We start from the raw sequence: 27,133 nt of genomic DNA, 5'->3' as shown, positions 1-27,133 counted from the left end.
CATATGGAGACCATGTGTGCGTGTGTGTGTTTGTGCGTGTGGGGGTGTGCGCGTGTGTGTGTGTGTGTGTGTTTTCAGAGAGAAAAAAAGCTGTATTCTTACAGAACAAAGTCTCAAATGGGTCAAGAAAAAAAGGTGTATTCTTTCAGACAAAATAGTCACTTTTTTCAGAAAATATAGGGATGCTTTTACGAAACGTATCTTGGGAAAACAACTTTATTTGTGTAATATCGGACCCATGCCAATAGAAAATGCTGGGATGTCAGAATAAGGATGCTAAAGTTTCACACTAGACTACATACTCTGGCAACTGATATTTACACGTAAACGTAATCCAGGTATTATTCAACCTGGTCACGGATAAGATATTTTCCAAATATTACTTTTAAATTGCATGGTTTAGACCATGTGTCTCATGGAAATCAGTTATGTAGTACTCCCATCTTATGCAGAATAAAATAACCTATGTAAAATAACCTGACATAAGATTTTATTTTATTTTAAATTCACCATTCGGTGTTTGTACGTATTGTGCATTGTAAATACAATCTCACTAGATCAGTGAAATGTGCAAGGAGACAAGAGTGATATTAGTTCCATATTTGGAGATAATATAGACCCTACTTTGTACTTGAAGCATTACTGCTAATGTTTAGGAAAAAGAAACACTTTGACTTGTGCATCCTTTCATTCTGCTCTCTGCAAAGAGACCCTCAGTGTGAAATGAGACATATGCAATATAGTTGAGAGGGTGGAAAAGAAGCACTGACGTCAATGAAGCATGATGTGTGCCAAAAGCAGAAATCTCTTGGCAGTAACCTAGTAACAAGCATCGTAATAGAGGGCTGGGACATAACACCGAGTGAGGCACTACTGGGTTAAAAAAAAAAACAACAACAAAAAAAAAAGAGAAACTTCACAAAGGGAGGTAGGCAGATACTGCAACGTAGCAATAGGAAGTAAAAGATGCATTTTCTCCTTTCACAGGCTGCTTTGTGGGATAACCACATGAACAATCCAATGACTGTCTCATTGCCCTCAGATAACTACATGGGAGGCGGATGAATCTTCTTTTTTTTTTTTTTCACTAAAAGCCCAAAGGGAAAGGAGTCCTTGTCCTATTAAAAGTGACATTCGAAAAAACTTGGCTCACGACAGAACCATGAGCAAAGCAAAGAGAAAAAACACAGCAGATGTCCGTTTAAGACGGTCCTCATCAAGCTTTTTAACTACTTCTTGGGTCCAGATTAAAGTGAAAGGTTTCCAGTATGATCCACACTTCTGAAAAAACACATTTGGTCAAATGACTGACTTGTACAGTGGTGCCTTGAGATACAAGTGAGTTTTTTTGAGCAACAAGCCTGTCTTGCTTTGACTTATGTGCAAATAAATTACATATGAGCACTGGATGGTGACAGTGACCTTTGATTTCAATCAAAAACCCCTAAATAAAAGGGTGAATCTTCAATAACCATATTTTTCGGACTATAAAATGGATCAGAAGGATGAATGATCAATGTTCAATGAACAGGTCTAATTCGGGAAAATATAAAAATATAATATAAATGTAAAAAAAATATTCAATTGGTTTAAATAACCCAGACGATTACGATTTTCAGTAAAATATGTTAGCTGCCACAATCAGCCCACAGACTGCAGACCTTGACTACAGTCCATCAAATGATCCATAAGCCATATTATAGCAAAAACAAACGCGTTAGAGATGTTCTTGTAATTGCTTTCATGCCTTATGTTCGACACAAAATATATGCTTTCAGTGATATTGTGTGTCTGTGTGTGTGCGTGCGCGTGCGTGTGTGTCTGGGTTGACTGACTGTGGCAACTAACAAGCTAATATATTTTCACTAAAGCTTGTTTACAAAATTCAGTGTCATGTAACATGACCAATTGAATAATAAAATCAAACTAAACCAATTATTCAATTTGATATTTCTGATCCGGCCTAAAATTGATGAAATATTAGAGGGGGAAAAAATCAGTAATGTGAGGTTTTGGATTTTTTTTGTTAGAATAAAAATTTAAATTATTATGACCCAGTTTTTTTTCATTAAAATTGATGACTTCCAATTGAAAACATAAATAACAATGCATGGATTATTGATGATTAATTTGGAATTTTGCTGATATTACACATTATGAATGACTCTTGACCAGAAGATCAATTGGAAATATAAATGTTTCATCAAGACAAAAAGGTATTTATGATTTAACTGATGTAATTATTTTTAAATGATTGTTTGCTTAATGTGCAATAAGACACTTTTGTGACATATCCATCCATCCATTACGTGAACCGCTTCTCCTCACGAACTCTACACAGGAAGGCCAGAGCCGGAATCAAACCCTTCACCAATGCACTACGAGGCCATTGTGCCAACCAGTCGACCACCGTGTCGCCCACTTTTGTAACTCTTCAGCGTATCACGACATTGAGGCTAAATTTATACTGCAGGTCCAGTTTCCCAATGACAGCTTATTGCCCACGAACATTTTTTTGCTGTCCATTTCCAAGTACATTTCAAGTGACACGTCATATATGGCTGGGTTGACAATGACAGAAACTTTGAGGGAACATTAAACAACTTGCATGGGTCGGCGCCCAGATCAGACGATTTATACAGATTTTTTATCACGAATTGTGCCACTTGAGTTAAAAAAAAAAAATCTGAATTGCATCACTTGAACCATGTAGTATAAATATATTCCAACAATCAAAATATTTTACCTATACTTAACCTCTTAAGATCATCAACAACCCTCAAAAACACAGATACAATATTCAAAAATATATTAAGTTCCTTTAATATCACTCTCATAAATCACAGGAGCCAAAAAGAAGATTAAAAATGAGCCTGTAGAATATGTCACTTGTATCGCAAAACTCGACAAAAACAACATCAAGGCACCAAGCCCATGTCAACAGCAATATTTGGTTTTGCTTAAACAGGCTCACCATCATTGTGGCAGTGAGCTTTCCAGAAGAACACAAAAAGAGGAAAGTTCCAAAAGCAGCAAGAGAAGGAATCTGACTAGAAGCCTTATGAAATATAATACGAAATAAATGTCAGTCTTATTTTGACATTTGTTTAGATATAATATATCAATGGTAGCCATCATGGTGGTAGTGGGCACCAAATGCTTGCCAGCTTTTCATCATTTTCCGTGAATTAAATTTTTATCCGTGTTTTGTGAGATTTTTTAGGGTTTAATTGTCATATGTTTTTCCCAAAGCAGTTTAATGGGCATCAATTTTGGCTATTCGTGGGCTGGGTCAGTCCTGATTCCTAAAGCCTGTGTGTAAAAATTGTACTGTGGTTGTAAATGGCTCAAGTGTGGGTGTCTTTGCCTGCCAAAGTCCACATTTAAACAGCTAATAAGTTTGAGGAGCATCTGACATTCATCAAAGGATGTGACACAAGTCATAATGTACATATGACGTACAAGACATACAGTACGTATAAGTAAATAGTCCCCTTAACCTCCATCACCGTTCATCAATAAATGATTTCAATGCACAAGCAAAACACATTGCCAAGTGCATCTAGAAAAGAGCCATTTCTAACTGTTTGAAAGGCTTCCATTCTACTCTTGTCAATGTATTTCTTGCTCAATGTTTTTCATTCCCACTCTGTTCCTTTCATTTTTTTCTTCATGCGCTCACCCACTTCAACCGCCTCCATTTCCGTTGAGCCACCAGCAGTACGATAATTGATCAATCACACTAATTGAAGAGTCCGGACAGCTAGCCTACCACAGCAGATGTGCCAATTTGCATTCATTAAGATAAAAATGAGCCTTAATCACTGTGGCGCTCAGGTTTTGATTGACAATCTAACCCCCCGCCCACCACTGCCAACACCACAACCACGACTTCCAACACTCACAATGATCATTCAGTAGCATAAGATGGTTGGGAAAATGTTTTTTTTTTCTGTCTTACAATTAAGAAGTGGCCTAATACAGATGTAAATCCCGCCCAAACAAAAAAATTATAATAATATTCATAATTTAGAGATTACTAAATATGGCAACAAATATCAATTTAAAGACAAAATTCAATATATTTTATGCTAGTTTCAGTAATTTTAAACTGACGTCTACTTGAGCAAACGGTAAGTAAGGCGAGTTCTCTATTCATGTTTGTGTTGGATAATTATAGAGTTTAAATGTTATGAATGTAGCAAGTAACAAAAAAAGGGGCTCAGTTCTTGGAAAGACCAAATGTGGCTGACATTCTGTAACGGTCAGAATTTACATTTTGCCTTGAATGATTTATACAAGTCCATTCATCACAAAATAAAATAGTTGATATCAATCATGATACGAAAGCTAATGGAAGATGCCTGATAATTGTATGCTCATTTCCTCCTACTGTAGAGGTCATGTGAGAAAGAGGCTGTTCTTTCATGAAAAGAGAAAGAATTGTCCATTTCCCTCCCAAGGAACAATGGCCAGCCCTATTTATTATGAAGGAAGATAAGCCAAATTTCCCTATGAATGATCGCCGTTTGTTTACGTTCACAATTCATCAGAATAGAAGACATGCAAGCGAGCCATAAAATGCTAAATTCTTTAAATAACAGTGAAGTTCATTTATCACAGCAGATCATTTGGTATTTTACTCCTTTTGGGTTAAGATTCATTCACTATAGCCTAATTTCTATGTAATTACCATTAATGTTGAGTATGTGTGCCTGCAAACTGGATTAATTCAAGATGCAACATCTACCTCAATGGCTCTGAGCGTCTTCTGAACAAACCGAGTCAGGTGTGCAGCACAATTTAAAAGGTTGCTCCTTGACGTACAGGCATCCCTCTGTGTCCACCATCACGGTGTGAGGTTAGAAGTGGAGCAAGGGCAAAATCTCATTAGCTCCACACGGGGAGAGAAAGCGAGAGCGAGTGAGAGAGCGAGAGAGAGAGGGAGAAGGAAGAGTGAATATTATTAGATTAATCTAATGACTAACTGCAGCATATTCATTTGTGCATAAAAAGAATTCAATAAGAAACACAATTGGAGCAGTGGCGTTAAAACCTGTCATGAGGGCTTTCCTGCTTTCGGGACAACACCGAGGCAAAGAAACGACTCACCAAAAAGATATTTCTTGAGAGAAAACTGCCTACCTACTTAAAAATATTCAAATAACTCATCCCCCACAAAAAAAAAAAAAAAAAACACTCATTCAGTTCGCATTCCTTAAACACCGACATAACTCTAGAAACAACTGCCTGACCTTGGGTTGGCACATTTCACAATACAGGTTTTTTTTTTAATCCATTTACAAACAGCAGTTAAGCTTCTACCACGAGGCTGTAAGATCGAAAGGACATATTGACAAAAAAAGGACTCAATTGGTTTTATATAAATAACTGGGTCTCTGGAGTCCCTGTACACACCAAAATTGATTAAAAATACACATCCAAGAAAAGTTTTTGTGAGCGCTTCACCTAAACGTTTGTGCGTAGAACAATTTTGAATTTTGCCAGATTGCGATCTAATCAACATAACTGACCCTGTACAAAGCCTCAACGCACTTGCATCAATCCGCCATTGTCAAAGGACAGCCATACCAGGAAAATGTCATTCGTTTGTAGTCTGGAGACATGAAAAAGGCAGGTTGCCATCTAAAAACAGCAGTTAAGATTCTACCACGAGGCCCAAAAAGCAAATAATATTAAACCAGACGTCATATAAAATTGCCTCTTAAATTGTTTGTGAGCAAGCCAATCTGAATTTTAGCCAGATTGGGACATCAGAGTGCAGTTTATTTACTTAACATCGCGCCACAATGAGACGCTGCCCGTAACGTGGTAGATAGGTTGGACAAAAATTGGGCATTTTCAAGCAAAGGCCAGACAACAGAGAGGCATAGGCCAAGCAGATTCACAGTGTCACAGATTTGCAGCATTTGCGGCAAGCGGCAAATACTCAAAATGGCACAGGAGATCATTGAGACTTGCTGGTGAAGTGCTGCTTCCACGAGTGAAAATACGATCGCTACCTTAACTTTGTTGAGGGCTTTTTGATCACACTACGGGCTATGAGTAGAAGTTGCTCATTTCATCACAACACTCGAGCTCCGCCCTTTGTCATCATGGTAAGGAAAGATGCAATTTGAGCAAAAAAATAAATAAAAGAAAGAAAGAAAGAAAAGAAAAGAAAACAATCCCAAGCAAAGAGCCCGCCTGTAGTCCAGACTTTTCGGCCAAAACGTGTGTCTCATTATTTATTCGGGGAAAACAAAAAACAAAGTCAGGACAACTTTTTGTAGAACCAAGACAAAAAAGGAAAAAAAAATCTCCTTGTACTGTATTCCATGACAAATGGGCCAAAACCTGCAGTTCTGCAGCCAACTCAACTCTATCTATGCTTGTAGTTTAGTGAACATATAGACAGAGATTTTCCACTGGAGTGCCTGCGAGGTTACGACTGACACACGTGAAAGCACTCATCCATTATCTCTCACAAACGCGCACACAAAGGAAAAAGCCGAGCCGACTGCTTTGCTTTGGATTGCGAGCCAAGTCTGAGACAAAGTCCACAGTCCTCCACTGGGTTATCAAACTGTGGGCCAGACTCACATCCATCCATCTGTGGAAAACATGGAGACATGTTCTCCCACATTGTACAGTTATCGGCAAATGCAACTACTGAGCAGGAATGTGATCTTTTTGATTCGGTTTCTCACCGAAGGCTGATTATTTCTGTGAAATGTTGGGAGACTACGAGGATCGCATTGACCCGGCAGCCAGACAAACAGGCACATGATTGTTAACACCGCAAAAGTCTGCTTTAACGCAATAAAAAAATTTAGATAAGTGTCCAGAAAAAGTGCCCTCATGTGAGGCTCATTCTCTTGACAAACAAGGAAGTTGGAGTTCTTGTTGTAATTGCAAGTGGGGAGCCGATCTGAAGAGATGGCTGTAAAAGCTTACGTTTGGACGGCGGACAAAAACGTGCGAGGAGACTGAATTTTAACAGTCAATCTGCCACCTTTGACAGGGACAAACGAAAGGAGGTTGTGTGTGGTGACGCTCTGAAGTGGAAGGGCTGGGTTATTTCTGCTCTGCTTCTTCACTTCTAAGCGGTGACCGTGTAGCCGGTAGGCAGACGGGGGGGTGTGGGGGTGGGGGGGTGGGGGGATAGGGACGTTTGATTTGTCCGGGACAACGCTGCCTTGTTGTCGCCTTTTGTGCAGCGGGGAGAAGCTTCCTTGAGAGTAGCCAGAAGGACTGCAATCAGCTATTTGCTCGTACATGGGAAATCTTGGTGTGATGATTGACTTGGACCTGGATTATAAAAGCCTCCAAAAAAAGATGTGATTTGCCCACTTTTTACCACTCAAATGTCCAAATGAGATGTGCTGATGTGTTCATTTTCAGTAGATTGGACTATTGTGTTTTTACGGGTCTGAACAAAAAGCAATCTGACAGTTGCAACTGGTCCAGAAGGTTGCTGCTCGAGTTCTTTATGGTACCAAGACACTAGGCTACATAAAACTGACTTACTGTAAGATCTTCCTATTGGTTTACGGCAGGCGTGCCCACGCCAGGTCCCCAAGAGGCCCTATCCACCATGTTTTCGATGTCTCCCTCCTCCAACACACCTGATTCAAATGATCAGGACCGTTATCATGCTTCTGCAGAGCTTGCTAGTCAGCTGAATTTTGAATCAGGTGTGTTGGAGGAGGAAGACATCTCTAAACAGGCTGGATAGGGGCTCTCGAGGAGGGCACTTCAGCACTATCGCTCTACGGTCTTGGAGCTAAATACATTCAAGCTTTTTCAGTTCTCTATGAGACTTCCAGACCTCTAAGGTAATTGAGGGCAATCTGATTGAGCATTTTCCGAGCCAGAATAACTGTGAAGCAGCGTTCATTTTTTAATGCTCCTTAATTTTGGAACACACTTCCTAAACAGCAGAACGCTACTCAATTTGAATAGATGGTACAAATCTGGCCTGAAAACTTTATTGTTCATGTCTGCTTTTTCAAAAGGCTTTTTGCTACAGGGCCGCAGATGAAAGAGTGACTGACTGCACGAGTCTACTGGCTTGCCAGAGAGCACTCTGCTGCAGCTCTGCCAAGCAGGTAATTCACAAGCAGCGGCAGCAGCAGCATGAATAAAAGATAATGGGCCGCAGCTGACTCTTCTATGCTACATGTAATGTCTCTAATTTCACGGAGTAAAAGCCTTTCATGAGGTGCAATAGGCCACAGATTTCCTACCATAGAACCCTGATATCTGTAACCTGGCTAAAGAGAATTATTACAACAAAGCATTCGACATTTTCTTCAGTCCATTTTGATTTACGTTTCCAGGTTATGAGCGGCGTGAAAAAACTTGTTTGTGCATCAGCATAATGCGACCTCGCAGCACAAGAGTTTCGCCAAGTTATCGCCATACTGGATTGTTTTATACTTATAGCCTATGAGTAGACGTGGGAGGTATACACGGTGTAAGTCGTGTGCAGTCCAAATTTGGCCCAAGGTGGATATTTTCATTATCCCTGTCTTTCACAAAATGTTATGACCTCATCAAAATGAGAATTTATTAACACTCTAGTAATTTTCAACTTAGTGATTTATTACTTCAGCATAGAAGACACCTGTTGTTTTAGAAAAGTGAGGGGGAAATGTAAAGCAGTGTTTTGCACTACTACTGCTGAAGCCTATTCTAAATGACTTGGGCAAGACTGCTCGCCAGTAAATCACAGAAACTACAGAGTCACACTCAAATTCCCACCTTTGGGAAATTAAGTGTCTTTAATGAAACTGAGAATAATGTCTTTGAAATGTGGGAGGAAGGTGGGATACCCAGAAACTTCAAGGAGTAAGGCCGAAACTGACTTTCAAGCCCTCATTCCTAGAACAGTGAAACAGAAGCGCTAACCTAACCACTAGGGTGTGTATTTCTCCTGTAAATGTAGGACAAATTCACAATTGTTGCAATTACAGGACATTATCTTGTTAAAAAAGGTCGAGAATAAGATCTCACCGTCATTAATGTCATTTAGCTCACTGTTAACACTTTGGTAGACTATTCTCTGTGTGGACATAACAGTGCGGTTCACCATTTGGGGGGCACACAGTTGCTGCAAGAAACCTTTTAGAGGCACGATGGGAAAACAGTGAATTTCGACTGCACTGAACAGCAACCAAAAACCCAGGCTGAGGACATGTCAGCAACAACCAGGACCGTATCTTTCAGGAAACAGGTTCCTTATGGTGGTCAGATAGGTTTCCTCCACCAGTTAGTGGACATGAACTTATCAAACAGTAGAGACGTCATGTGACCTATACTGAAGAAGGAAACTTTCACATGTGCCTCATGTCTAACGAATTAGTAAAGCAATATTATCTGGTTAGCGGGTGATAATGAGCGGCTAGTCCAAGGGCTTGAACCCAGAACAAAAATAATTATTCCATGTTAAAGGCAATTTATTGCTTTATGCAACAGCTACATCAGCAAAAATATCGATGGGAACAAGTGGAGATGCGTGGCTGGGTTTTTTTGCAGGTGAGGTCAGTCGACGCAAAAATGCTCACCTCCACTATGTCGGAGTTGGTTCTGCTCTCGTGGGGCTCGTTGTACTCAGTGTACTTGAGCAGCACTTTGTCCATGTCCGTGCTGGCATACTGGAACAGCTTGTTGGAGCTGTTGAAAATGATGAGGGCTATCTCGCAGTCGCACAGCACGCTCAGCTCGTAGGCCTTCTTCATCAGGCCGAACTTCCTCTTTGTGAAAGTAACCTGATGGAGAACCAGAACATAGCGGTTGGTTGCAGAGGATTTTACAAAAGACACAACTCAAGTGCAACAACACTGTTACAGTTCAGAGGCTCATAAGGAAATGGGATTGGTACGGTGTATTATTGAGTTTAGAAGCATGCAGAGAAAGTATTCACAGTGTTTCAATTTCGCCACATTTTGATCTCCACATCAGCCTGTCTTAGGGGCTGTTCTGTTTTATAGAAAAGAGCAACTGCTTACCTAAGGGCGGGGCTTGATGCTACGAATTGAGTCTGACAAAAGTGAGTGCAAAATGCCAAGCAAATGCAAGCCCCAATAAAGATAGTAAAAGCATGGATTGTCTTTTTAATCATGGGGCAGTATTCTTTTTTAACACTTGTATTACATTTGGGGTTTTAAGAGAGCAAAACATCATTCCTATTTATGCACAAGTATTTCAAAATGTTTAAAAAAAAACACACACACAACATCAGTTCGTATCTTGACATCATAAACAGCTTTGATTAGCGATGTGACAGTAGAAACGAAGGTGTTGGTCCAAAATGACTAGTTAAGAGGTCAGGGAAAGGCGCGCAAGTCAGCAAGCTGAGTCAGAGGCGTCCATACATTACTGTAGCCACTGACTCCATATACGGAAAGCTATCTGTGTAGCGCAGCACAAGCCTTGTAACTTGAGCCCTCAGATGGGACATCAGGTCATACATCACTCCAGCTGGTAATGCAACACACACCACCCCAAAAAAAATGCCCCTCATGCAAAGTGACAATGTCCTGAATCTCTGCAATTCCGCTTCTTCATTTTGTTAGGACACCTTTCTACACTTTGCGACACTCACATCACAAAAACACACAAACTCAAATTCTGTGGTTGTAAAGTCCGTTCCTGGGGGGAATTAGGGAAGGACATGCATCAAATGACTTTTCAGTAGGGCACAACCGATATGCACTTTTCTTTAGGCTGATTCCGGTGCAGATCCACGCGTCTAGGGGAGGGGTGTCAAACTCTAGTCCTGGAGGGGCCGGTGTCCGGCATGTTTTCCATTTCTCCCAGCTGCAACACACCTGATTCAAACGAACAAGATATTTATCAAGTTTCTTGAGAGCTGAACATTTGAATCAGGAGGGTTCCAGCCGGTAGAGATTGAGAGCATGTAGGAAAGCGGCCTTCCAAGACTGAATCTTGACACCCCTAGTCTCGGCCATGCAGCAGACATCACCAAACTAATATCTTCAAATGAGAGGAGCCGAGTTTCTTAAGATTTATTTGTGCAACTGACGTTTTGAAAAACAAATTCTTTTCCTCTCCCTCATGCTGAGACACCTAAAAACTATAGGATGATAGCCTGGAGGCTTAAACAGGCTTATTTCAGCTGGAAAAAGAGGGTGGAAACTGTACTGTATTTCTTGGTCCTCGGGGTGGCAAAGATTAGAAGTATTCTTCAGACACCGCGGGAACTGTTCTAAATTGTGTGAAAAATACACATCTTATTTAAAAAAATTTACATAAGCAATCACTTATTAAGTTAATAGATTTTCATTGGTGTTTGTAGTACATGTTCTGAAATGCTCACAGTGAACTATAGGAAGGTGGTTTTTTTTATTTAATAATGTTCGTGCAATTTGGTCTTTGTGAGTGTCACTCGGATGACGGCCTCAAAGCGGATTACCATATGAAGGCAGACAAGTGGACATGCGCAGACAGCAGTATCAGGACATTTTCCACCAGCTGAGAGCACCTTCCACTCCGAACCAGTCCCACTGAGAGCGCCACACACGCTCATCTGTCAGTTTGTTAGCTCAACCTAGCGGAACGTGTGCATAGGGGAGGGTAGGGTGCTTCACATGAAGGGAAAAACTATTAACAAATTGTCCACTCATAGCAGATGAATGCAAGGCTTTAAGCCACGGAGAGGAGCATCCATTTTTATGTAGGAAGCATGCGGGCTGAAACACCAACGCATAGGGACTTCGTTCCACCTGGATGGGTGGCAGAGTGCTGAGTGCGCGGCTGCTGTGCCAGTCACTTCAATTGCATCTTGCCACAGACACAATGACACCACAATAATCCAACACTGTCATAAAAGAAGGGCTTGTATAGCACTTTGGTGCCACTTGTGGATTAACACTCTCCAGCAGCGGGAAATCATGAACAGGATTGGTGTCTTCACAAAAAAAAAGATAATATGATCACAATTATTTCAGAAGTGTATATCAAACTGGTAGCCCTTTGCATTATCAGTACCAATGAAGTAACTCTTAGTTCCGAAAAGTTGGTAAACTCCGGTCTACAATGTATTTAAGATACTAAACTATGGAGGTTGTTTGCTTGAAAATTTTGATTTTTTACATGTTGCCAAGGCAACATCAGGAGCCTTTCTTCTTCAAATGACCTGAAAATCTTTTATTTTTAAGCACAATGTTGTAAAATGTGTTTGAAATTATACTGGAGTGCTTTGGAATTCAAATTTGCATTATATGTATAAACTATTACATCATAGTTTGCATTATATGTATAAACTGTGACAAATATTTATATTGCAGGCGTCATTTGTAGTGAATTTCACTATTCAAGAAAGGATAGAATAGATGGGGCCCACTGTATCTATTTTTTAATATGGTGTGTGGTTGCTGCATTAAAAATCAAAATGTTTAAATGCATCTTATCTATTCATACATAAAGACAAAATAAGTAAAACCTTTACTATGAAATCTGTGGGGCCAATGCGGGAAGAAACACACACAGACACAAACATCCTAGGGATAAATGGGAAGAACAAGTCACACACACACGCCCAAACACACGCCCAAACACCCCCACACACACACAAAGATAACGAATGATATGCTACAATAGCAACAGTATTATCTGCCAAGGTCCATTAGTCTATTAATATGTGGATGGACGCAGTGGATGGATGGATCATGGATGTTACTACTTATTCAGTAACCCTGAAATATATTTTCGGCAAAAGGAGATTAATTGTCAAATAATAATAAATAATAAACAATCATTCCAATTCCTGATGCCAGGGACATTCATATTTAAACCTGATAATCATGGATTTATTCACACTCCCATCGCTATGCGCAGTACTTAGAGGTACACCAAAGCCACCACACACAGCCACCCACACTACACACACACAGACACACACTTGATGTGTCAGTCAAAGGGTCTATCAATGTCATTCCTCGGGCAGAGGCGCCAAACAAGACAAACAAGACATCTGGGGCCGTGATTGCAGCTGTGACTGGGCCATGGCAGAAGACGCCAGCGTTGCAAACACCTTCGAGGGGTGAGGAGCTGGAAGCCTTATTATAATCTCATGTCACCTGATGGCAGAGTGGAGAAGGAGAGGAGGATAAGATGAGGAGAAGAGGAGGAGAAGAGAAAGAGGAGAAGAAGAGGAGGAGGAAGAGGAAGAGGAAAAGAAGAGAGACAGACAAAGCAAGGTCTTGCACCAGCTGGCAGAGTGACCTTAGCCCTCTGGCTGCTGTAGTGCACAGTCCACCGTGGCCTGTCGGTCTGGATCATCTCTGTTGGAGACAACAACAAGCCCTCAGGATCACCATGTGGACAAATGAGGGGGCAAAGGTCTTGTCCTGGGTGGGAATGACCTTGAAACTCTATCCTGAACTGATCTTGAAAGGAGATGGATGCCATGTCATGCCAATTTGGAAATGACAGATCCATGATGAGAATGTAAATACGTGACATGTTACAAGACAAATAAGAGTCACTAAATGCCAAATGTACCTGGACTAAATACACTGTAAACTTTTATCTTATCCCAAACTTCTATTTAAGACATAAAAACGGGTGGAACATGAAGACCACGCTTTCCAAAAACTACTCAAATGTGACGATCAACCTTTGACGAACTGAATCCTGAAACCAACAACAGGTTAAACCAAAGAGCAGCTTTTAATATATTTAAAGTGAGTTTCTGACCAAGCCCAGATCGATAACAAAACTGACATTTCCAAAACTTTGGTTCTCGAGAAAAAAAATACAACCCTTCCCAAATTCAGGAACAGGTTGAATAGCAATTAGCTCTTCCTGAACTTGTCTTTCGAGACAAAGAAAAATGACTAAAATGTGAAGACCAATCTTTCCCAAACGAGGTCAAAAACAGGAAGAAGAGCCTTTCCCCAAATTGGAATTCAAGACCAACAAAGAAGAAGAACAGCCATTTCCACATATAGGTTCACGTTAAGACCAACAATGGCAACACCAACATTTACCAAAATTGGGTTCTGGAGCCAAAACGGATCAGACCGCAAAACCAACAATTATTGTCTGTCATGTTGGCACAATTCTTCCAATATAGAGCAAGTTGACAGTACATCTGCCTCAACTGGAATCTGTTCTACTTGCCAGTCAAGAAAAGTCAGATCACGTAACTTGTGAAGGAAAAGAATCAAGCATTGCAGATGCTTGCTGGACAGTCGTTATGTGACAATCAATGGCAATCAGTGTGACAATCTGGCTTGATGAATAGGGATTTGCTGCAAACTGTAATATCACGCATCAATATCTGTCAAGACCTTCAATGCAGCCTGCCATGTGTATGACAAGACGTTTGTGGCTTCAACGACTTTAAGTAACTCAAAATACCTAAACTTTTGCAATACACACAGAGATGATGGCATATGCTGCCATGGAAGGGCGCAGGTATCATGTTCAAGGACACGTTGAACAGGACAGACTGAACCTGCAACTTTCACTCTGCCATGTCATTGGTTCAGATCAATAAAACCAAGTCAAATGATGTCAATTACAAATCTCAGCTTGAGCCACAACCAGGTTCACATTCGGTATAGCGGCACTGCCATCTCGTCATACAGCAGAACATGGGACTGACCTTGACTCCCATCCTGAACTGATGTGAAGAATGTCATGGCCATTTAAAGTTTACAGAAGCTGCCTGAAGAGAATAATTCCTAATTGCTACATGCAAGAAGCTAAAATATAAATGTACCTACAATGTTACTACACCTTAAATTTTAGATCAGCCTTTCAAAATTGCAGTAGGTACAGGACAAAATTCAGCATTTCCCAAACTTGGGTTTGAGACCAATAAAAATGTACAACTATTAGACCAACCTTTCCCTAACTTATGATTGAGGAATACCCCCCAAAAAAGCATCGGCTGAGAAAACCAGTCGTCTCTCAAATAAAGGTTGGAGACCAAAACATGTCCAACGAGAAGACCAGGCTGTCCTCAAATAGTAACTTACAATTTGACAGTTTTTTAATAATTGAATAAGTCAAAGAAAAGCCAAACATTTTGTGCGATGTCAGTTTTGTGTGGCTATTCTCCAGAAAACATTGGTTGAATTAAATATGTTTTACAAATTTAGTGTCATTTGACTTTCAAGGTTTCACGGATAGCGATGCATCCCAACAATGAGGACCATATGCGAGTGGCTCGCCTTTGCTTCGTTTGAACGATGCCCCAGGAAGACAGTGGTTTGTGCTTTACGGTTCTCATACATCACTTCATGTCAACAACTGTATTCTACAGCAGCAGCCATATTGTCATCGCGCGCTGTCTGTCGAGTCAGCAGAACCAAGAAAATGCAAACTGCCGTGCCTGGGCACTGATGATAAACTTGGGAGGCAGCTCTTAAACAATTGCCATTCAAAGGCTCCCAAAGTAATGGGTTTACAACTTCACTTCAATGGGAAGTTAAGACAAAAATGTTCTATGCGCCCCCACTGGTCTAACAGCGGTTATTTCTTATTCATACTGCGTTTGTGGAATATGACTTAAGCAGAAAAACCCACCCTTTTTATCGACTATTTTTTCATGGTCTCTTTTTTTTAAGAAACAAGCACGTTGCGATTTGAAAATTGGATTCTACTATATTGAAATGTCGATTTTAGCCCTATTTAGATCTATGAAATAAATGTGAAAAATCGCTGTTATTCCATTTCAATGTCAATGTCGACCAAATAATATCCTCTCTATGACTGCTGACTATTCCTGGGTACAGTCCACCTTCAACCTAAAATCATGTGGGATAAACCCAGGTGGTTATACATATCGATATGTCAAAATATGATATATTTAACAGTAGAAATAGAATAAAGACACATTTTTTAATCTATAGTGAGTTGGGAACAGTCCAAGATGTAGTCTACCTTTCTCCAACAGTCACCTTGGCTAGATTCCAGATTGCGTGTGACCCAGAGCAGGAAGAATTCATCAGTAACCACACTCCAAGTTGTATATTCTTAAATTTAAACGAGTTCTCCTCAAAGAGTGACTGACCAATCAAGGGTGTTTTGAAGAGTGTTTGCTCGTTTATAGCGCAGGAGCCGAGGTAGTGAATTCCATCCAGCTCTGTGGCTAGGCCAAACCATAGCCAAGAAAGATGCTGTGCCTCCCACTGACCCGCCCTGCTGAATGAGAGGGTGCTGCGGTGTCGCGGCCGCTCCTAATTGCTACCTAAAACATTACAGAGAGGGGGGGTTTGAAGGGTGGGAGGGGTCGTATTGGAGAGGGGGAGGTGATTGGCACCCCTACTGCCAATGCCCAGGAAAGGGGCTGACTACCACTGCCACCCAGCACTCCTGCTGCCTCATCAATTTTTCGAGCCGAAATTGCACGGTGTCAGGGGAAGTGCGTCTGTAAATATGACAAAGAAATGTCACAGTCCTCGTTGAGCTGGAAGAGACTTGAGGGAGGATCGTCTCCCTATATCAATGCAAACAAAGACAGATGCTGGTCTCTGGATGCACGTAAGGCAGGAGGGAAAGCTGACGTGTATATAGGCATTTTGATGACGGAGATACTTTGGAAATCACTGATTGCAGACCTTTGTCAAGGCTCGGACAACTGAAATGATTGCATTTTGTCAGTTTAGATCAAGAAGAAACCTATTTTTTGTTCTTAAGATTCCATTTCACACTACAAACGACAACATTATCTGTCTTGTGACAGTTGACAACGATGCAGTGGCAATCAGGCCTGGGCACTGCCTCTCGCCCCAAAATCAACATGGGTAAACTTCAGATGACCAGCCACCCAAATAAAGATAAGTACCACAGACAATGTTTTTAAATTAAAATTCTTTAATCTGGATCAGAACTCGGGCTGCACAATATTGGAAAAACTTGTGACATGCAATATGGATGTTTGACGATAGCGACAGGTTACAGAGTTCCCTGCCTGACTTTGTTTCGTTTGCAGCTTTAGTGCTTTACAGGTTTTTCCAAAATGCTCATTTAAAAAAAAATACAGCCATATTGGCAGCTATATTGCGGAAATACGTGTTGTTTCAAAGCGATGAGTTGACTCTGGGACTCGACCAATCAACCAATGGATCATGTACCTCTCACAGCCTACAGCTTTGTATTCTTCATTTTGCAATTTTAATTTTTGTTGTGTAACAAGTAGTTGGAAGGGTGGAGCGTCCCCAAAATAAAAATCAACAATAAAAATAAAAAAATAAATGATAAGAATAAAATAAAATTAACCTCTACTTTGCACTTTTTCCACCTTTCATCAGGGGCTCTCGTCCCCATGAACAGCATAAAGGAGGGATTACTGTGTTGCGAAAGGTAACATTTTCCTAAAGAAATAATATTTTTATTATCTAGCAAGCAAGTTCAATGTGTTTTCAGCTAACTAATTGTAATTCCCATCAATGATATCCAACTATTGGATAGCATTTAAGTTTGCATCTGACTGCTCAAACCCAGATAGAACAGCACCCAACTTTGCATATACAGCATATTTTGTTCAAAATCAAGTGTACGATTCAGACATGCATTGTTGTTGTTATTGAGCAGCATGTGTGTTAGTAGTCAGCACATCCACTTCACAAAACAGGAGATCCAGGTCGCACTCTCTATTGGAACGCTTCACAACATTATCCGTCGATCCGTTTTCTATCAGGCTGGTCCTCATTAGGGTCTCACCTCTGTACAATTTCAGGTTTTCATTGTCAAAATTGATTCATAAGCACAAGAAGAACATGGCCTAAACCGAGAATTAAAAACCCCAATCTCAAAGTTGTGATGCAGATGTGCTAACCACTAGTTCACGGCGCAGCCCAAACGTCACAAAACATTTAATTTTGAACATGTACCTGTCTGTTCCTTTCATCCATTATCCGGGTGATCTGTATCTTCTTCCGCCCCATGGCTCCTCGTCCTTTTTCCCGTCTCTCTGACACTTCAATATTCCACAATCAAAAATATGCATGCACACACACACACGCATACACACACACACATACACTCTTCGCGTCCGACGCCCTCCTAGCACATTGTGCAAGTCCTTCTTCTGGTATGTGCACTTTCACTGGTCTCCACGCACCATATGCTCCTTAGCAGTCACCCAGCACAATCTACAAAAAAAGATGACCATAGCGAGTGAATGAGTGAGAGAGAGAGAGAGAGAGAGAGAGAGAGAGAGAACACAGTTAACATGACACTCGCTAATGTCTCCTTAGGCACTTCAAAGCACAAGTGTCTTCTGTTCTCAATGTCATTCCGAGTATGAAATCCACATGTCTGGGGCCTTATCTCCTCATGTGAGCCGCAGCTGAACTCAATGAAAGACAGCCTGTGACAGCGGCAAAATTAACAGACTATTACATCACAGTTTAAAAAAGAAAAAACTTGATAATAAGATGAATGATAGATTGTTTTTTTTTGTCCGGTGGCTGAATGGCTATTTACTAGAGGTTAAACTGCTAATGATACGTCGACAGCCTGTGAAAACTCCTCTCGCAATGATGAGCAACAATCTCGTCAGAATGGTTTCATCTAGGGAGGATACCGCCAAGTCACGGCAGTCCATCAAGTGCACATTTAGCTACACGTTGGGTTATAGATAACTTCTTATACTTTCTCTTTATTTCTTCAACTTGCAAAGCAAAGGAGAGAAGGAAAAGCATGACTCTGATTGGCTGTTGTTGCGCACATTTCTTCCATGTCTGATTGCTCGCTGATGTGTACCGTAATAACAATTCTTGACCATGTAATCACCAAAGCCTGTTTATAAGGAAATCAACAGAATGAGGGGTATTTTGGAGCTGATGTACACGCTCTGCATAAAAAAAAATGTTGAATTTTTTTTTTAAATAAAAAAATAAAAATAAATAAAATTATAGTCATATTTTATTAATTGGTTTGATGTTTTAGATCAGTTAGCTCTTAATAAGTATGTGAATATACAATAATTTAAAGTTTTAACCACATCCATAGAAAGTGTGTGTTTTCCACTCGCCATCAGCAAGCAGTGACCTAGTATTGACCTTCCCAAATTGACCACCATGCCAAGTTTGCTCTTAAGATGATTAAGACAGTGCCCAGTCCGATGCTGACATCGGTGCAAGTCTCCCGGGCTGCAAGGGAGATCATGAGGTGAAAAAGGTGGGAGTATATGTATATAAATATATATTCCCGCATGAGCATGTAACCTGGCCACTGTTCCCTTGGGAACATCCATGTCTGACCGAAGTGTTTAGCTAAAAGAAGAATTATGGCCCCTGTCCTGGAGCACATCAATCACTTCGTGTGAGCAATAAAAAAAAAAAAAGGTGGAGAGAAAAAAAGTTCGAAACAATTACATTCCCCCTTATGGGTGCCAATGTAGAAGGGTTAACAACTGAGACAATTAGATGCAGTTAGTAGTTGTGAAACAAGCAAGCCAAAGGAAGAATTGGCAGTTTCAATGAAAATGACCGCTTCCCAGTGGCACATACTCATTATGGCTTACAGATGAACTGAAATTATGGTGTCTGGCGTTCTGGACCGGGGCAAACCTGACTGAGATCAACCCGCGCTCAAGAGTCACAAATGTCTGTGCTAGCCAGGATAGGAAAATGTGTGAACTGAATTTTGATCTAGAGCCACTTTACTCAAAATATTACTAAGTAACATGCTACAAGGGCTTCTTCAGTTTATGACAGGGTTCTTTTCCTACTGCAGCGACATATATACAAATGAGAACACACCTATAGTCTTTAAATAGCCAATGTTAATGTAATACTAAAGTCATAATTACAGTAAACATTTGTATTACAAAGACTTCAGGGCCATAAATATAAAAATATCAAATGAAAGTCGGCAAGTAAAGCGACAGTAAGTAACTCGACATACCTTCTTGTGCTGCGTCACTATATTTTCTTGAACCTCTAAGCAAACTAGTTCTTAACCACAACCGGTCACACGGACAGAGCTTGGTAACTACAAGCATGATTGGAAAACAGCAATGGTATTTTTTGCCCTGAGCAAATTTGACTGAAATGCATCAGTTGTATTCAGTGGTAGAGCTCGGATCTCCTTGCGAGAAGGAGCAACATTGCGATAATAAATTAAGAACGACACAGAGGCAGTTACATGACAAGAGGTGCCAGGGTGAAGGCGGCTTGCCGAGCAAAGAATTCCTAGGAAGCAAAATAGCCTTAAATCAGGCGCCGTGAATAACATTAGCCAACAACATGCGTAGCGGTTCGCGTCCAAGTGACTCATGGGCTAATCAGCGCAGTCAGGTGAGCTTGATTAAGTGTCATTCCAAAAGTAATGATGCCATGCCAAACCACAACACTGGTTGCACTTCGCGGAAAGTTTCAAGACTAACATTAAAGTTAAACATTGAAACGTATCTTAGTACGGGTATGAAGTTGACCACTATAAATTATTAAATCAATTCTGACAATCTGATAGTTACGTTGTGTCTGTTAGGGTTGTGCCCTAGCCACCAGTTATCTCGCTTGTCAAGAGGGAGCTTGTGACTAGTGTGAGTACAAAATGTTAGCGGTCGACCCCCGGCAATGTCACAAAGAGTTTGTGTGAGGTTTTACTTAATCAAAATATTTTGGTACAATGTCCTCAGAAAACCCCAAATCCCAAAATATATTAGTTGTACAAGTTGCGAAATGTTTTTCTTTGTCCAATATCCTAATTGATAAAGCTTTTAGCACAAATAACCACCATATGTGTGTGATTTTAAGAATTACATGGTACTTTTGCATATTAATACGAAAAACTCAAAGCTTTAAGTAAGCACATTCGGTCAGTTTTCTATTAAAGGTAAAGCATTTGCGAACAAAATCTCACAAATGAAACAAAGCTTATTTGGGTAACTCCCAAAATATGTCAAATCTAAATAACTCAACTAACAAAATAAATAACCACCAAAAGGGTTCTTTGGTTTGGCTTTTTAACTATTACAATTCTCAAACTAATCCAACTAAATACGCAAAGTTTATCCAAGTTGTCAGTGTTGTACTAATACTAACACATTTTTCATACATAATTCTACTAAATAAACAATGTGAGTATTCGGGAAAGTAAAACAGCAACGACCAATTAATCAATATACTAAACGATTTACTAAATCCCTGTTTATACCAATGATGTTAAATGGACTTAACAGATGCTTCGGGTTCTGGTTCTGTGCCCAAGAGCCATCTTTAGCTTTGCTTTGGACTAAGTTTTGCTCAGCGTATGCAATAAATTGAGAGCGTTGCACACCTGCTGTCTGAATTCCCTCTCAGCTTGTCATTTCACATCTGTGTAAGAGAAATGTCATGGCAGCGTCCATTATGCCTCCAGTCTTGAGCTGTCCTGCTGTGACAGCCGGGATAATGATGTGCACATGCTTGCATACTCGATATGCAGGTATCGCTATTCTTGCATTTGGCATTTGGCTAGATTTCCTTGATCAGTCACCAGGGATAATGATTGATTAATTGACTAATCTTTAAGAGCCATAAGAAAACCAAAATTGCTCAATTTAAGGAATGGATGCAATAATCGATAAGTTAATTGATTCCATAGAGATTTGTTTGCCTGAGTGGAAACGGAATTGTGCCATAAACCAGGATCCAATGCAGTGGACTTTTTTTTCATGAAATGAATAAATGCATAAATAACAGACGGCATCACTAGCTGGCGTAATAATTCCCTTCAAAATAACAAATTCTACTACACCATAGATGTCTTTACAGGCACGGCATCTGTTTCTAGCGTTTCGAGAGGAAGTCTCGCGTTTTCAAACAATTTGGGTTACATAGCCACCATTTAAACAAAACTCCATCATCAACCGCAGAACCACTGTCCTGAAAAGTGGCACAGTTTGAGTCAGATATTTTGGATTTGTACCAGTATTGCTTGGTGGGAACGGGGCTATTGCAGCAGAATGACCTAAAAAATAATGTGTATGGAGGTGTGGGTTGGGGCAAAGTTTGAAGCCATTCCTGGGAGAGGAAATCATAAGAAGTGTAGCCAGAGAGCCTGGCTCACGTTACAGCAAGGATTCCAACTGCTTATCCTTACAATCCAATCGCAGGCCTCGGGTAGACAAGATTCCACTTCCTGCAGGTCCACTTCCTGTTATTCTTCAGCACGTCTGCATGTTCTCTGCAGTCAAAGGCGAAAGCTGGAGAAGAGGAAAGGGAGGGACCACCTCAGGGACTCTCTTCCCATCTGAGCACCATTGTGATGATTAGTGCGAGACTAAACAATCACAGAGGGGCTCATCTCTGGTGGCAACACTTTGTGCGCTTATGTTTACTGGGAGATTCATTAAACAGGCTCGATGACGTGCACACACTTACAATTGGTCGGTGGAGGCCTTTCCCTCTTTTTTACTTTCCAAAGTACTGATCTGGTTGGTTACATAAGAATGAGTCACATATATGCATGAGTATCATGCCGGAGGATGAACTATCTATCCATTTTCTATATCTCTTATCCCTGTTAGGGTTGCGGGTGAGCGGGAGCCTATGCCACCCACACCTCTGGGCAATTTAGAATCTTCAATGAACCCAACAGCATGCGGAGTACCTGGACAAAATGCATTAGAGTTTGAAACGGAGCTCTCAAGACCATGATCCAGACAGAAGATCTAGTACTGGTTGCCACTCATTTATTTATTTGAAGAAAATCATTTTATTGGTCTAGTTTTAGTCAGGACAATGATTTCACCCTTTCACAGCTTTTTGGTTACCGGATATTGACCATTTTCATGTTCATACGCACAAAATAAATAACAGGAAGTGGTTATTTTGTAGTTTAAACGTTTTGTAGTCGTGTTAGGATAGTGCATCATTTATACAGTACATACAGTGAAAAATGTATGAGCAAAAAAGAAATGTATTAAGAGCATGTATTTCGCATGTACATTATGCACGTATTTTGTCCATATTTAAAATAGCATTTTGGTGGTACATCTGGTTCGAAAGTATAGAGTCCTATGTGGCCCCCAAGTACCATTGATTTAATTGGCCATGCCTGGAATAGACAAACATTCCCCAATCACGGCGAATGACAATTTAGTCTTAATGAATCTGACTGAATAAGACAGAATGCCTGGAGAAAATAACTGACGCAAGAAAGGGAAGAACATGCAAATTCCACACAGGAAGGTTAGATTTGAACATAGAACCTAAAAATAATGTTTCAGATGTGCTAAGCAGGAGTCCACCATGCTACTTCTATACACAGCAATCCAAGTGGTAACTGCGGCAGTCTCAGTACTGGGTTGGTATTTTCAAAAGCAAAACTATAATTTCACCAATTTGTTTCAATGGAGCCTTGACACCAATGTGGTGGGATACAAGCAATAACCCCCACCCCCACCACCACCACCTTGTTCTTGGCTTTCATCAGGAGTTGTTGTACCTGTAAATGGGGCTGTTGGCCTGAGGGGATCGGAGGCGAGCCAGGCCTTTCACGCCACACATCACCCTCCTCTTTTACTCTCCACCTACCCCCTTTTTTGTGAGCTTATCTCCCTCTCCAGTGGTGAAAAAGCAGGATTGTGGCCCCTGCAGCATCACTAGTGTTAATGTCTCCTGATGATAATCTGGTGTCGGGGCTGATCCCTCAACAACAAACAACCTCTCCCCGTGCTTCTTTTCGGATTTGATTTTGCTCTTTGTCTAGTTCCCTGCCTTCTCTTTCTTTCTTTCGACAGGCTAATGTTATATCTATATCACCACCGTTTCCACAGCAACTAATGAGATGTAATTAATAAACGTCGCTGTGCAAGTGCAAAGAGCAAAAGTAGGGTGAAAAGGGAAGCGTTGACAGAAAAATGTAGAGGAAAGTAGAGTTTGCAATAAGGCCTGAAAATAAAACCTTGAATTTTCATTACAAAATTCACCTTTCCCAGCATAATTGTCACGTTTAAAAATGTAATCGTGAAACACCTCACAGTAGAAGATGAGATGAGAAGAGGTTCATTTGCATGAGACAGGTCCGCCCCCTCAAAATGGGCTGCTCACAGCAACAAATATTGGGAGTAAAGCACACTATCCCTGTGGTTGTTTGATGAAAGCATTTCACAGACACCCGGAGACTGGTAAAAATTGTTGGAAGGAAAAGCATGATACAGTTTTCTTCTGCCGCATCAAGAACCGAAGAGAAAATCTGCAGTTTATAGCAAATCTTATTGCGGGTTTTTATAGTACACTTGATGTCAAGCCCTCACATGTGGGAAAGGAGAGTAACACTGCACTTTTCAGCAGTTTTGTGTTTCTTTTGGTAATTTGTTTAAAAATTACTCAGTAGATTGTTGGTAAATCTGGAACGTATCAGCATGAGTTTAAGCTACCGCTCTAAATGTAGAAATAATTTTAATAGATTACAAAAAAAAGCAGGAAAAACTGACACTTTGAAGATTGAAAACTTGAAAGTGACACAAAAGGTCATGGCATTTCTTCCTCGCCTTACTCGATAAAGTAATATGTATCCTTCCCACGAGTGAGATTGAACCTAAAAGAAAATCAATCAAATGGCGTATAAAAAGTTATAGTTTAAGAGGAGAGTGTGACCGAAACTAGCGCACGCGCCCCAACGGCAGCCAAGCAGACAGCGAGTGGTTAACCTGCCACCATGACGACGGCAGCTCGGCACAACTCTCCAATGACCCAGCTGAAATCCCTCACTGAATCAATGCAAGTTCAAACAATCCTTCATGCTGCTCGCACCTTGCGCGAGCTGGGGAATGGCGAGACGGGAAGCTACTTATCACCTACCAAATGACATCAAAAGGAACTCAAGCCTCCACAGGACGTGAGAGAAAACGTTACACCAGTGGCCAAATGACACCGCCGTCTGAAAACCACGCAGATCTCTGCATCACCCCCCCCCCAAAAAAAAATAATAAATGAAAACGATGACAACGACAAACAACCGAATAGGACATACTGTAGTACACTGACAGTGTGAGTACACAGACACCTCCATCTCACTCTCGTGCAACTGTCATGGGGAGGAAGGACTATGCAAGGTGACTTTGACCGAGTGCCCTGGGGTTTCGCGAGAAGACGACACTACATTAATTTCATGTCTCTTTTTTAACTCACTTAGTACCAGGGAGCAGCGTATTGCGGGGGATGAAACAGACATGACGGCTTGAAGGCAAAAGGATGCAAAGAGGCCATGAAAGAAAGTGACTGAACCTAATTAGATTATTATGATATCAGATTCTATATTTGATATTGATTGATGATTTCTACCCTCTCATGGCACACTAATGTTCCACGGCACACTAGTTGGGTATCACTGCAGTAGATAACTTTAGGCACATGTTAAATACCATTATTCAATAGCCACATTTAACATACATATCGCGTATTGTTCCATTATCGTGCAACTCTTATATAATAATGACAATTACTGACATAAACAACTTGACTTTCTGCTTGTATCGGCAGCCTCCAAGAGTACCAGATGCCTTAAAATGTGGGCGTCCAAATCCGGTCCTTGAGGGCTACTATCCTACATGTATTAGATCTTTCCCTCCTCCAACACACCTGATTCAAGTTGATCAGCTCATCAGTAAGCGCAGCAAAAGCCGGATCACTGCAGTATACTGAACATGCAAGATAGCGGCCCTCGAAGACCACCGGTATTAAAATAAGGCCAATACCTGGCATCAGTATCTGCCCATTCATTAAAATAATAAGAGTAATAGTTTGCAATACATTAATTATAATAATATGTATGGTTTGACTTATTGACTAACTTTTTTGACGTGGCTCTTGTGTTTGATAGCAGATGTTCTGGGAAAGTGAGACTGATATAATATCATATAACTTACGCCACTTGATTTGGGCACATCTGAAGCTTGCTCATGAATAAAATTTTGGCTCACAACACAAAATTAATATCGACTGAGATGCCTCGTAATTGGAAAAAGAAGGCAACACTTTATTTTACTTATTTACACATTATTTGTTAATGATAGGAGGGGCCGACCGATGTAGATTTTTGCAAGGGCAATACAGATTCCAATATTTGGCAGAATAAAATTCCAATAACCACTTAAACAGACGTATAATTTTAAAAAATATATAATGACATAATAAATGAAGGAACTTTTTTTCTGGTCCCTTAACGCAAACAACAAAAAGGATCAATATTTAAAAAAAAGGAAATAAATCGGATTTGAAAAGGGCTAACAACGGCTGATTAATTAAATTGTGAAAATACATATCACTAGCTCATATTATTAAGAAGACAACATACTTTTCCGGCACACTTGTGTTTGATAGCAGGTGTTATGATAAAGTGAGATTCGCAGACTTGGATGTGGAAAAGATGGCTTGACTGAGTTAACGCGTGGTAGACGGGAAACCAGAGTAAAAGCAGCATCCCGCACCCATGCCATCCTACCTCAGAGGTAGTGTGTATGGCGGCGTGGTAATATAATTACTGCTGGGACACTTCTATTCCCAATGATCCATTTGCGTCAGTCAGGTTCTCGTGGCCCCAGCCAATGAATGCATTCTCAGTTTCTCAAGGATAAAGAGATGACCCTCTCTGAACAGTGGTATCCATTTCATGTGGAAGAAGCTCCTCTCATTCTCAAGGTAAATCCCTCGATGGAAACTTTTACCTAACTACCGAATGACAACTTCTTTGATGCGAGGGTAGAAGTGATGATTTATGGCTCATTAAAAATGAATGCAAATGAGAAGTCAGACACACAGCACACGCACAGCTTGTATAGTTCCCCAGCTGCCCCACTTTCTGCCTCGTATTTTAGCATCGCACAAAGCCAAGCGTCTGGTTTTCCTCAAAACAAACGCAGGATCATCTTCAATCTCTTTAAGTCACAGATCAACACAAAACTCTTCGGTCTATCCCGATGACCACATGCTCCGTCTGTCGCAGGATGGCAGTGATTTTAACTGCTATGGAGTTGGGTCTGTGAATCCATTCAAAGAACCCAAACAGAAATAATCAAACATGTCATCAGTGCCCCACAGTTAATCAGCATAGCCGCACCTAAAATAGATGTCACCTTTTACCATCAGCTCCAAAAAACTAGTGGTGCTAGTATGTTGCTGAAAATACCTGTACTATAGGACACCTCATAGCCATG

At 40.6% G+C, this 27,133-nt stretch overlaps 1 protein-coding gene across 8 annotated transcripts in view; it reads right to left on the bottom strand.

Annotated features, from left to right (window-relative positions):
* mef2aa (myocyte enhancer factor 2aa) overlaps positions 1-27,133 on the bottom strand; it is a 72,121-nt gene that overhangs the window by 26,367 nt on the left and 18,621 nt on the right. For 6 of the 8 annotated variants that reach the window (XM_088298403.1, XM_088298406.1, XM_088298409.1 and 3 more), the window contains 2 exons: positions 17,874-18,134; positions 9,570-9,773 (listed from right to left, as the gene is read on the bottom strand). In XM_088298403.1, the coding sequence (XP_088154529.1) occupies positions 9,570-9,773; positions 17,874-17,927 (258 nt within the window). In that variant the 5' untranslated portion in view covers positions 17,928-18,134. The remainder of the gene's footprint in view (positions 1-9,569; positions 9,774-17,873; positions 18,135-27,133) is intronic. The other 2 variants (XM_088298405.1, XM_088298404.1) reach the window with 1 other exon arrangement.

Source organism: Idiotropiscis lumnitzeri, chromosome 6, assembly GCF_059441095.1.
Source record: "Idiotropiscis lumnitzeri isolate Australia: NSW breed Sydney's pygmy pipehorse chromosome 6, RoL_Ilum_1.0, whole genome shotgun sequence".
Classification (NCBI taxonomy): Eukaryota; Metazoa; Chordata; class Actinopteri; order Syngnathiformes; family Syngnathidae; genus Idiotropiscis; species Idiotropiscis lumnitzeri.
The sequence above is the reverse complement of the archived record's forward strand: the minus strand, read 5'-3'. Positions and strand labels throughout refer to the sequence as shown.